The sequence below is a fragment of the Euleptes europaea genome, chromosome 13 (genome assembly GCF_029931775.1).
Source record: "Euleptes europaea isolate rEulEur1 chromosome 13, rEulEur1.hap1, whole genome shotgun sequence".
Lineage (NCBI taxonomy): Eukaryota > Metazoa > Chordata > Lepidosauria > Squamata > Sphaerodactylidae > Euleptes > Euleptes europaea.
In genome coordinates this window covers 41922911-41935840 of record NC_079324.1, presented here as the reverse complement: position 1 = coordinate 41935840, position 12930 = coordinate 41922911, and the positions used below count along the sequence as shown (strand labels likewise).

Genomic DNA, 12930 nt, shown 5'->3' with positions numbered 1-12930 from the left:
AATGTCTCTGTGTGGGGCAGTTAGCTTTCATTCAAAACGTGATGAGCTCAGTCAACCTTGCTTGTGAGATCAGAAATGATCACACACAAGACAATTACTCAAGGCTTCAATAATTCAGAACTGGCAAGTAAAACACTTAATTGTTGGTGTATCCAGTGAAGGCCGAAGCACCAGAGAAAAGGGCGTGGTCTTAGCCACTTACTACACAAACTTCATTGTCTTTCAATGAAGCAGAACAGCAAACAGACAAGAAAATGCTGTCCTTTCAAGAGCTTTAGCTCAAAATCTGTGCTAATATTAGCTCAGACCTGTTTATCTTGAGAGAGGATTCAATTTTACCACAAGCCTGGGAAAATTAACTTATTTTTCTGGAGATTAATACTTCATTTCATAAGGTCACAAAAGTTTTCCTTGAGACAGTAAACAGTAAAAAAAAGGGGGGGGAGAATAAACCCTTAATTGTCATTAATACAATTTCTGTGAACAGAGCCTCAGTACTTTCAAAATTAGTTTGAAACCTCATTCTCCTCCTCGGTAACCTCCTCAAGATAATGTTCTCCTTCTCAAACCCACCACCACCACCAATTTGGCAAGCAAGACATTGCACTGCAATCTATGCAACCAACATAGTTCCCATATATTTCAACAGAGTGGTCCCCCAGCAGGGGATCGTAGCCCCCTGAGGGTTACGGTCAAGCTCCTTATCTACTCATGAAGAGTGACATGGTGGGAGGAGTGTCAATGCCAACAGGATTTGCTCAACCACTTTGGGGATGGGAGTCAGCCGCCATTACCAGTAACTCCATTGTTAAAGTGTCCCTGCAAAAAAACAAAACCAAAAAACAAAAACCCTCTGCTGACAAGGGTTATACTATTATTACTTGTTATTATTTGGTTATTTATAGTCCACCTTTCTTGCTGAGACTCAAGGCGGTTTACATAGTGTAAATCAAGTACAGTCAACAGGATGGGGCATCCAATGAGCAATACAATACAATTTGGACTACAGAAATCTGAAAACAAACCAAGCAGAAACAAAGCATGAGCTTTTAATCACGATGTATTAAGTGGTGCAGAAACTATCTAGTCCGGAGCATACCGATATTGTTAAATAGCAATACAGTGGTGTAGGTCACAATCCCTATCAATGCAACTTTCTAACCATTTCATTACAGTACAGATTTACCTGTGCAAAAAGCCCTCCTGAATAATTCCATATTGCATTGTTTGTAGGAATTCCTAGCCTTGTTAGGGAGGTCATTTCGTAAGGTGGGGGCCACAACAGAGAAGGTACGAGAAGGGTGGTTATCACTTTTGCCCATTTGCAGTATAGGACCTGAGAAGGCCCTGCTGGGATGAGCAAAGTTGGTATGGCAGAGAATAGGGAGAAAAGCGATCCTGCAGAGGGCCCAAGGTCCTGAAGAACTTTGTATGTAATAGACGATACCTTGAATTGAGGCCGGTAACAAATGGGCAGCCAATGGAGTGAACGCAGAATGGGAGTGAGGTGCCTGTTCCACCGAGCTCCTGATGATTACCTAGATGCAGTGTTTTGAACTAACTGGAGTCTCTGAATAGACACTGAGAGAAGACTGACATAGAGCGCATTACAGTAGTCTAGTCTGAATGTTACCATGGCATGGATCCAGGTTGCCAGATTGGCCAAGTCAAGGTAGGGGGACCATCTTCCAAGTTGGAAGCATTTTTCGCAGCTGCATTAACTTTCTTCTTCGGCAGTAATGCTGGATCCAGTATGATCCCAACTGAGAGAGCATTAGCTGAACCCCGTCAAAAATGGAAACCACAAGTCCCTTCAAGACATCCGCCTTCCCAACCAGCATCACTTCTGTCTTGTCTATATAATTTGCTCAAGTGCTCAACTGAGAATTGATACACTGAATATAGGGATACAGCGTTACTGGATATTAACAATGCACACTCAAATGTTTACACAGGAATGGTATACTACTAGATATTCATAAGGAGGCTGTTCATCACCCATCAGACCAGAAAAGCAAGAACAATAACTAATGAAGAGACACCATTTCTTTTCCTACTCATAGAAAGCAAATCCTTTTGTGGCTTGAAAAAATAAACAGCCTATCCACAACAGATCGGCTGATTGTTATATCTATCATATCTGCTATGACTATTTGACATACCTGGTTCATTAGCCCTTCCCCCCAACAGCTCAAGCAGAATACCACACTTAAGGATAAACCCTCCCGTAGAGTCAAGTAACTAATCCTGCCCCCTAATCCTTGCTCTACTGTGCCACTGGGAGAAGGAAAGCGGTACTAAAATCCCTGTTCACAAACTAGGCAGAGTTTCTGCTCCACAGGGTATCCTTTCCTCTTGCAGACAGCCAGAAGTTATATAAGGAGCTCTTAAAACCCTTTTGCATCTTGCAATTTCCTGCAAAGCCTGATAGTCCCGCTGGGGGCAGAAGGGAAGAGGAAGTATGTACTCAACACACTTGCAATTCACACAAGAGGAGGGAGGGGCAGTGGCTCAGTGGCCAAGCCTCTGCTTCGCATTGTAGAAGGTCCCAGGTTCAATCACCAGCATCTCCAGTTAAAAGGACCAGGCAGTGATGTGAAAGACCTCTAACCCAAGACCTCGGGGAGCTGCTGCCGGTCTGGGTAGACAATGCTTACCTTGATACACCAAGGGTCTGATTCAGTATAAGGCATCTTTGTGTGATCGCTCTTCACACTTGGGTTTATCTGGCCACAACACCACTGAGGTGGGCAGCCACATGCCTAACCAACCATGTAGAGGTATACTCACAACAGAACAGGCAGTCACATTCTCTTTCAAACTTTAGGGTGTACACTTATTCCTAAAAGTGTGTTATATTGTAACATACAAAATAGCCCTTCGCAGGAGTATCTAATTTATATGCCAGAAATCCACCTTCTGTATGAGTTCTATCTGAACCTGCCACCTGACTGGAAGGAAGCAAACTCACAGCAGTCACTCGGCTGAGGGTGGATAATGCCACTCCAGGATTCATCAGAATCAAATAAATGATCCAATCTCAACCCGCGCAGAGATGCAGCAGAAGGAATCTTATTTAGAAAATGCATACGCATCCTCTCCAGAGACCTGCTCAAGATTGCCAGGGATGTTTTCTTTGAGCACACTGAAGGCTTTCATTCATACATTCTTCTGGCAGCACACTTATACTTTAGGATATTTATTTCAATTTAGAACTTACCACATTATGCAATATGCTCTGCTCTGGGAAATGCAGTTGATTCTGAGCAGATTTAGCAACCCATTTTCTCCTACTCAGTCATAGGACCAAACACCACAATTCACACATCTGCCACTTACCATCCATGAGAAGCCAATGCCCAGTTAAGACCCAGATAAGGACAAGCATAACAGAGAGAGAGAAGGAGAGCAGCTCAGCAGCAGTGAAACGTCCACAGCAGCCAAAGGAAATCCTGGGGAGGAAAAAAATCAAACAATGCGAGCTGGAAGATTTAAGGGGCTCTGTTAAATGAAAGGGGGGGGACATAATACACAGAATCTCTAAATCTTATCTAGAAAAGACTCAAAAACTTTAGAGCACATAATGCAGAAGTGACAAGGCCTTTATCACTGGAAAAAATACTATCCAATCTAAACCCATTCATTTCAGTGGGCTTAGACTGGAGTAGCTCTGCACTGGATTGCACTCTAAAGCTTAAAGTTCTTCTCACTTATTACTGGTCTGCCAAGATTCTAAAGGTAGAGGAAAAAAAGGGTTTAGTTTGATTGTCCTTGGGCCTTCTGTTAAAAAGGGCTCCAGCATTTGTGCCAACTTACAATATGGCCTTCAGCTCACAAGGAGAACTTATTTTAGAGTGCAGCATTACATCTAAGTTTGGCAATGGTTCCACGGTCACTGGAGTACTGGAAATACCTGAATGTCTGAAAGAGCTAATGACCTAGGTTCAGCTTTACAAGCTCTCTCCCCACCACACAATGGAATTTCAACTAAAAGGATGCCCAAACTTGTTTATAGAGAAGCATCACTATTATGCCTTCAATCTGATGGCATTGTAATAATATGTTCCCCAGGCTGAAACAGGTAATAGGTGAAACTTGTGTCTGGCTAGCAAAGTCACAAAGTTCTAACACTAAAGGAGCACAAAAAAGCAGGCAAACAAGTGAGCTGCATTCTGTCCGTCTTCTGTTGTACTATGCATGGTGGAAATCACGGATCTCAGGTGGCATGCCTACCATGAGACAAGGGGAAGCGGCTGTCCCAGGCAGTGGTTTCTGCACATCACTAAAGGCAATGCAATGGGAAACAGACAATCCACATGGCCAACATCTGCTGGGACGTTCTCAGCAACGCTCCTGAAACAAAGAGGAACTAGACAAGAGCGCTAACACCCCTATCATACTTCAGAAGTGTTTGTGCCAGAGAGCAGATTGTGCCCCATGTTGATCAGCCAGAGAGTTTTGACTCTTCAGACAACCAGAATGCCTCAAGAATGGCTTCAGCCAGCCTGGACTAGAGCTCACAGATGTAAGCAGAAGTACGCTCCACTGGTCCTACTTTGCATAGTAAAACAGAAACGCAAAAAGCAATGGCCTGACTCACTCGTGTTTCCTCTGCCTGAACTTGCTTTCAGAGCCAAAGCTGTACAACCACCACAGCCCTAGCTTTTTGAAACAAGAGAGTCTTTGCAGTACACAGAAGAAAAGAAACTCCTTACTTGTTTTGAGGTGAACAGGGTCGTGTTAAATACTGGCACATTGGGAGCAGAAGGAAAGCAAAGGCTATTGTTGCAAGGACTAGAGAAGTGGAGAGGGGAAAAAACCAGAATTAGTACAGATCTACTTTCAGTATTGCAAGAACACCAGAGAAAATTAAAATATTAACATTAAGCAGCACCAGTTGCGAAACCTTTTGCTTTATGCAATTTGCTGAGTTACATCTGTGGCTCACATGAATCGTCATTGGTAAATTATAATCATGGACTGAATAAGAAATATACAGGACATTTCAGGCAGCACTAGAACACCAAATACCTCACAACATTTAAGTCTAGCTATGAAGCTGTTCTGAAATGCCAAATTTTTGCGACGGAGCCAACAATACAGTACGCCAAGTTGCAGGGAATTTGATTTCCATGCACACAGTTTTAGTGCTTGCAAATATTTTTCGTGATACAAGTCTAAACACAGCAACACAATGAGCGCAATCTTCTGTGTTCCTGTGTGACTCCTATTCATTTAAGTGCAACTTGTACAGCATCCTAGAGGACTCTGCTCCTTGTCTGAGTTACCTGTCCCTGCTTTACACAGACCACCTATGTTAAGAGGGTCAAACCTGAAATTTAAATCCTCCAGTTCATGGAGAAATGCCAATCTATGCAAAGGATTACACACAGACAAAGCTTCCACACTAACCAGAGAAGCAAACTCAGACTTTGCTGAAACCAATTTATGTTAAAGAGGTCAGTTGATCTCCCTTCAATAGATCCAATCCTAAAATACTAATTAGAGAACAGAACACTTACACCACACAGGTGCACTATTATGATCATCACCCAATTAGAGGAATCTTATAGCCCAACACTTTGATGCATATTCAGTACAACCAAAGGTTGGATTCTTCATGGCCACAATTTTGTCATTTACCTTGAGGAATATTTAAATTTGTTCCAGGGTATTTTTTTAAATTTAACATCTAAAATTGCTGATGAGTTTTTGTCATCCTCACAACATAAAAAAATAACTTTTGCAACCTGACTTACAACAACAATCCTAGTCCTTATGCAAGACCAGTAAGTGTTAAGAGAAGACAGTTACCTGCTGTGCATATGGTAAAGACAACTTGAACTGAATCAAAAAAGAAGAACATTACTAGGAGAGACACAGATGCACCAATTGGAAGGAACAGCGCCTGTGTTGAATCAATAGTCTGGATACCTGCAGAATGTAAACAAAAGAAAACACTTATTTTGGGGCATTTTGTGACAGACAGGCACATTTTTTCTTGGTGTCCTTTACTCTTAGGACAAAGCACCACACTGGACATCAGATCTGACAGTTTTCTGACCCTAAACTCAGAAAAATGGGAGTGGATTCAGAGCAAGGCAGGGCAAGGGAGGGATTACCTCCCTCTCCCCCAACACTGCTCTCCCTGATCAAAGTCACCAACCACCTGCAGTCAGCCCCAATCGGGAAAAACAACAAGCAACCTGCCTTTATCTGCTTCTGTTCCTAAATGCAGTTCAGGGTGCAGTAGTTTTAAGACAACATGGGTAAATAAAGGATTAACCCCTTCCCTTGCACAGTACAGCAGTCTCCTAATAACCACACCGTTGCTTTTTAAAGTTGTCCAACCTCCCCCCACCCCCAATAGCCAGGAGATTTAACCAATGGACTCTAACTTTAGTCTGGCTCTTTACTTTAGAGTTCTGCTTTCTTTAAAACAGATCTAAGCAATGTTGAGTATATTTCACCAAAACTGTAAAATGTTTATGTTCAGGTCGGTTTTTCATTTCTATCTGTTAAAGAGTGCTTTCTTTCTTTTAAAAAGATAAACATCCACTTACATGCCTATTGTCAACTACTGCATGCCTGCAGGGTGGGCTACAAAGTTAAGTAAATGTTTATCCCTGTTTAGAATTGCTTCTTAAGCCAGTTTCAAACACACTTCAGACTGCAGGCACCAATGACAGAATAACGTCTCCAGAGAATTTCACCTAGCTAAAGTTAAATCGTTTTTATTAGCATACACACTGCTTAAATTTCAGGGCAACCTTTTTTTTAAAAAGGTAAGGCAAAAGGAATGACCAGAATTTGCAGCAAAGAACTGGCTGCAATATAGAAGAAGCACAAGCCTATGTTGGTTTCACAGCTATATTTCAATGGGATTTGTGCAGGAGTACCCTGTTAATTCAGTGTCATGGAGGAGCAGGCCATCTATGGTCACAAGCCTGCCTGACAGATAAGCCCCAAGTACTGCATCCCTCTTTACTAACCGAGCACTTCTCTTAGACTTACTGTTATTTGTGCTGTTGCCATTGAAAGGCCCAGCTGAGCCGCTGCTGTCCTTTTCCTTGTCTTGATTCTCAAAGTCCATATTAAGGGACCTGTGGGCAACAACAAAAAGTACATAAATTGTTCAAGTTTCTAATTAACAGAATAGTTTAGCGGATCAGTGTATCATCCTTTAATCAACACTTTGTACACTATATCGTACTACTATAAGGTGGCCCAAATGATATCGTAGGTAAGCAACGGGGGGGGGGGGTTGTTACTGTTGTTTTTGGACACAAAGGCACCTAGGCCACATTGCAATCAAGCAAGCAATCTCTTCTTTCGTTTAAATGTAGCTTTCCATCAACCATGAGATGAAACTGTGCGCAAAAAGAGAGCAGAATATAGAAGTGGAGCATACAGATCAACATTTTCACCCAGACAGAAAAAATTGGGTCCACATGGTACAAATTAGGGGACTAAATTGAAGAAATGAACATTTTAAACAATACACATTCAGCAGTCAAGAGAACACAGCAAGGCATATGCATGCACAAGTGGGACCTTCATCTTAGCAAGCACAGATGAGAATTGACCTCTTGTCCAGACCCCAGCCAAGCCAGGACAACCCCCTGCCTGCAAGATCTAAAAGAGAGGTTAGGTCATAAATGCAGCACAGGTTTGATTTCAAGGAATTCATTATTATTATGGCCTCCCTCAGCTCTTGCTAATATACTTTCACATTGGGACTCAAACAAAAGGTAAAAGCACTAGATGTGACTCTTGCATGTCCAAAGGCAAGTTGGATTGCTATTGTAGAAGCTAGTTTGTTGTCTTTAATTGGCAACCAACTAAAACATCAACATTACAGTCCAGGAAACAAAGTGTCTTCCAAGTGAAAGCAGATGGATGACAGAGGGTGTGAGCTCAAGCTGAACAAATCCAAGGGCAAAATCTAACGGCATGAATCAAAACTCTCTGGAGGCCAGTTCTACAGCCCATTATCTGGTCAGTGGCACATGGGCCCTTTAAGTTTTAAAGGGCCATTATTTCCTATGGGGTAAACCTGGTGCCTGGATTTCTGCTGTTACTAACTCTGCCCATTTGCTGCTCGGTATTTGCTACTGCACCAGCAAGAGTCATTCTACAACTGTCACAACAACTGTTATTTAATAAGCTCCAATACACCTTCCTGAGCCCTAGAGCAGGCTCCGCCGGGTTATGAAACAGCTTCCTATGAGCAAATAGACTTTCATTCAGAGCAGTGAATGTTTTTGTCCCTGGTGAAATGCTCTCAGAAATCTCTTTACTCAAGAATATTGGGAGAATAAGAGCTGTTATAAATACTACATATAGACAAGAATTCTGCATCCAGACACTAACACTGAACCTCACAGCCTAGAATTCTGCCCTTCTAAGTAGTGTCAGTTGGATTCTGGGAGGTCCCAATGAATGCTAGGATGTCATGTACATGACTTTCTCATTCAAGGAAACAATTTTGCTTGTGTACACTCTGCTGGGCCTGTTCCTGGGGCCTATTACATTGTCCTATACTTTCTCTTCTAGATTACCCGTCACATGTGTGTTCAAAGGCCCTTCCTCGCTCTGTTTGAAAGATCACTTGGCCATGACCACCATCTTCTGACATGCTGTCCTTATTATAAAAAAAATCCTGAAAGGACTACTCAAGTCACCACCCATCTAGCTTCCTCTTCCATCTTAACATGGAGTCTCCAACAGGTTCTTGCATAGCTGAATGGCCAAGCCATATGATCCACTAGCGGCATGTACATTTAGCCTTTTGTCGTTCAAATTTGCCTTCCTTGCGGCCATAATGTCATTTAGCAGAATCAGTCAGTTCTGTTAAGTCATACCATACCTCAAGGAGGGCACAGACACAAAAGTCTCCTTCTGATGTTGCCCCTCAAGAAACTGATTCTAAGCATGGGGTGACAGATGATTCTGCCTAATCCCCTTTCAAAGCTATTTAAGGCAGCAGCCGTCAATGCACTGTGCAGCAGTGAATTCCATAAGATGATTATACACACTGTGTGTAGAAGTACTATTTCTTTTTTCAATGTTAAATTTACTACACAATTTTAAATTGATATATATTAAATGCTATATTTTTATTTTATAGTGTTAGCTGCCTTGGATAGAATTTGGAGAGTACAAGTCATAAATAAATAAATAGGGTGCCTCCAAGTTCTACTGTTATGAGACAGGAAGAAATTTTTCTCTACAAACCTTCTCCATACCATGCATACTTTTATGATCCTCTATCATAGTTCCCCTTTTCTCATCTTTTCTCTAAACTGAAGAGCTTCTAACTCTTTAGCATTTCCTTTTAAGGAAGGTATTCCAACCACTTCAACATTTTGGTTCACCTTTTCTACCCCTTTTCCAAATCTAAAAATATCTTTTAAAAAAATGGGCAACTAAACTGTACACAGTATTCCAACTGTGGCTAAACTACAGATCTATACAAGGGCATTATTATATTGGCAATTTTATTTTCAGTCCTTTCTTTAGTAATCCCTAGCACAGGCCCTATTTTATTCTGACATGACCTTCCTTCCCAAGGTTGTTGGCAGATTAGACCTTAATCAGGACCTCATACTACCTAGGAATGTGAATTTCATTTAATAAAGCAACCACTTTTATAATTTAATCATTAACAAGCTCACAATCTATTCCACACATGTGCCATTATCTCTGTTACTGATTTTTGTTAATTTTTCTCAACATGTTACCATACCCTGGTGTCAGTCTTGTTCATAGACATTTAATGGTAAGGTCAGCAACACAGAAAACCCCTTGGAAAACATTTCAAATGTTTACACCAGCATATAACTGGTAAACAAATCTGTATGTTTGGTTGTTTAAATGTTTAACATTTTACACCCCCAACCCTACCCATATTGTCCCCAACATCTCCAGGAACACAGAGCTTACTTTACACTCACTGGATAGTCAAAGAGCCCTGGCCTTCTATAGCTGGACAGGTTTTTATATGCCAACTTTCTCTGCCACTTAAGGGAGAATCAAACCGGCTTACAATCACCTTCCCTTCCCCTCCCCACAACAGACACCCTGTGAGGTAGGTGAGTCTGAGAGAGCTCTAAGAGAGCTGTGACTAGCTCAAGGTCACCCAGGTGGCTTCATGTGTAGGAGTGGGGAAACAAATCCAGTTCACCAGATTAGCGTCCGCCCCTCATGTGGAGGAGTGGAGAATCAAACCTGGTTCTCCAGAGTCCACCGCTCTTAACCACTACACCACAGTGGAACAAGAAAGTCACTATCCAGTGACTTCCCAGAGTGTGGCACTCTGGATCACAACTCTCATCAGGTTGATCCAGCAACTTTCCCTGCCTACAATCATAGTACCTTTCATTGCCAACCTTGGCCTTCTCTAGAGAAATCCTGATACGGAAGTTCTATTGGTCAGATACCTTGAATCCACCTTTAGCTTCCGTCAGGCACTATGTATTCAGTGTGCATACCCCCATCAAGGTTGTCTCTTTTTAATCCACTGCTCACAATTTTTTTTACTTTCTGCTCCATATGTATACAAATCTTGCTGACTGAGAATCTACTTCATGCACCTAGGGTATGTTTTATTTATTTATTTACATTATTTATAGTCTGCCTTTCTCACAGGGACTCAAGGCAGATTACACATAGTGAGTAAGGACAATTGACAAAATGGGACATTAAATAACTAAAGCATTAGGACACTAGAAGCCTGGAACTACCAAAAAACCCAGAAGCATAGCATAAGTATTAACAGGATGCATTAAGTGGTACAGAAATTACATAATAGGATCCTACTTACAATACACTATATACAGAAGTAAAGACCACTAGTCCCAATCATTTATCAAAGTAAGCTTGTGAATCATTTTGTACTTTGCAGTTTTATTACCTGTCCTCTTGAATAGTTCAGTTTTGCATAGTTTGAAGAAGGCTAGGAGAATGGGAGCTTTCCTGGCCAACTTGGACAGGCCATTCTACAAGCATACATCCCCTTGGAGGACAGAGTCCGTTGAATGTGGAGATGTATGATGTGAGGTGGTCCAAACTTTATTTTGGGGAGTAGAGTGCATGCAACTATTTCAGTTCCTTATTCAAATGTTCTTTGCAATACACTGAAAACTGCCCCCCTCCATTCAACTGCACAGCTGATCACTTGAAGAACATTACTAAGAGGTATGTAGCCTGTCTTTTCTGGAAGATTCAGTATTTCCTTGGTACAAATGCCCCCATTGATTTCCACTTCATTTAATGTCATGCCCCCTCAAAAGCTTGCAAACAGCAACACAAATTTTGAATTCAAATATTATAGGCAGAAGACAGATGCTACATTCCACAAATCGTGCAACTAAGAGATTGGTTTTTTACTCTCCAGACATGCACACGTGTTCTTTTTCTACACTGCAGCTCCTTTGTACTAGAAAAAGTATGTATGTATGTATGTATGTATGTATGTATGTATAAATAAATAAATAAATAAATAAATAAATAGGAATAGCCAGCTGTCCTTTATATTTGGTCTTCCCCTTGCAAACGTGAGCTTAAACTGAAGATGGGAATGTGTTGGTCTCAGAAAATGAGGAACAAAGTACACTACTTAGAGTTGAACCCCTAAAGGTTCATCAATAGCATCCATAAACCAAATTTATCAAGAAATTACCCAAAGGCGTAACTTTATAAATTCTGGCAGGATACTTTCAACTTGTATTTCAAAACCTGCTGTATACTGAAAGGTTACTCAGAGGACTGAGGGCTTTTGCGCTGATTCAATGTTGGTCTCGAGCTCCTAAGAACTGCTGAACAAATACTAACTCCCAGAAACAGGAGAGCTGCAGCAATCCTTGGTTACTTTGAATAGCCCACCTTGGGCAGAAAGGCAGCATCTACATTTAAAAAAAAATGCACAGAAAAACAGACAGAAACATCTAAGTGTGCCACAGAAGATGAATTTTCAGAAAATTATCCAACGCCTTTCAACCTTGCTGCTCTTTTAAGGATGGAAAGAAAAAATACTTTTCTAATTGTAAAAAGTAAATACGTTTTTAAAAACCAGAAAAGTAAACACACAGATGGATAATTGCAAGTTGCCATTGGCAAACAAGTTTTTATGCTTTTAGTACCTTTTTAAAAAAATACTGCTGTTGTAAGTCACAATCATGAACTACTGTTTCTATCACTACGTCCCCTTTGCCCTTCTAAGACGGTCAGTACTTTACAATTTCAAGGTTTGGAGTAATAAGCAGTCACAATCCTTACCCCTTCTTCTTCCTGTAGGCTCGTTTTTGTATAACACAGTACCAATATAAAAGTGGTGGCACTGTTGTACACATGATGATTTTTTTTTAATTGCAGGTATATATGCAAGCAGTGAATGCCAGTGTAATGTGGTGTCAGATAAGGAGTAGGCAGGCCTGGGTTAGTATCTCCAAATGGGTGCCCTTAGGTCTATCACTCTCTCTTAGCTTTACCTACCTTATAAAGCCATTGTGAGGATAACATAAAAGAAAGATAAGCCAGGCATGCTGCTCTGAGCTCCTTGGAGGAAGGGTTGGATAAAAATAAGAGAAAGACACGACAGACAGAACAAAATATTCTTACCTGAAGCTGCCATAAACTATGAGGAGAATGGAAATTAGGAACGTAGACACTTGACTGGAATCCACAAGGGAATAAGCCCTGAATGAGAAACAAGAGAGATACAGAATATTATAGCAGAGCAGCCTTCCATTAAATCCATATCATAAATCTTTGTCCAGTTCTACAATTATTAAAAAATGTTCATTAAATCAACAGGGTAACTCTTCCTAATGCTTTAGCAATGAACAGAGTATAACACTGATTAATCCCCCCCCAAATGTGTAAAAATTACATTTTAAGATACCACACACTCAACTGATTCATTTTCTT

At 41.0% G+C, this 12930-nt stretch overlaps 1 protein-coding gene across 1 annotated transcript in view; it reads right to left on the bottom strand.

Moving 5' to 3' along the window:
* SPPL3 (signal peptide peptidase like 3) overlaps nucleotides 1–12930 on the bottom strand; it is a 55147-nt gene that overhangs the window by 6275 nt on the left and 35942 nt on the right. The window contains exons 2-6 of the mRNA XM_056859355.1: nucleotides 12622–12699; nucleotides 7015–7103; nucleotides 5815–5934; nucleotides 4716–4794; nucleotides 3340–3452 (exon numbers count right to left, since the gene is read on the bottom strand). Coding sequence (XP_056715333.1) covers nucleotides 3340–3452; nucleotides 4716–4794; nucleotides 5815–5934; nucleotides 7015–7103; nucleotides 12622–12699 — 479 coding nt within the window. The remainder of the gene's footprint in view (nucleotides 1–3339; nucleotides 3453–4715; nucleotides 4795–5814; nucleotides 5935–7014; nucleotides 7104–12621; nucleotides 12700–12930) is intronic.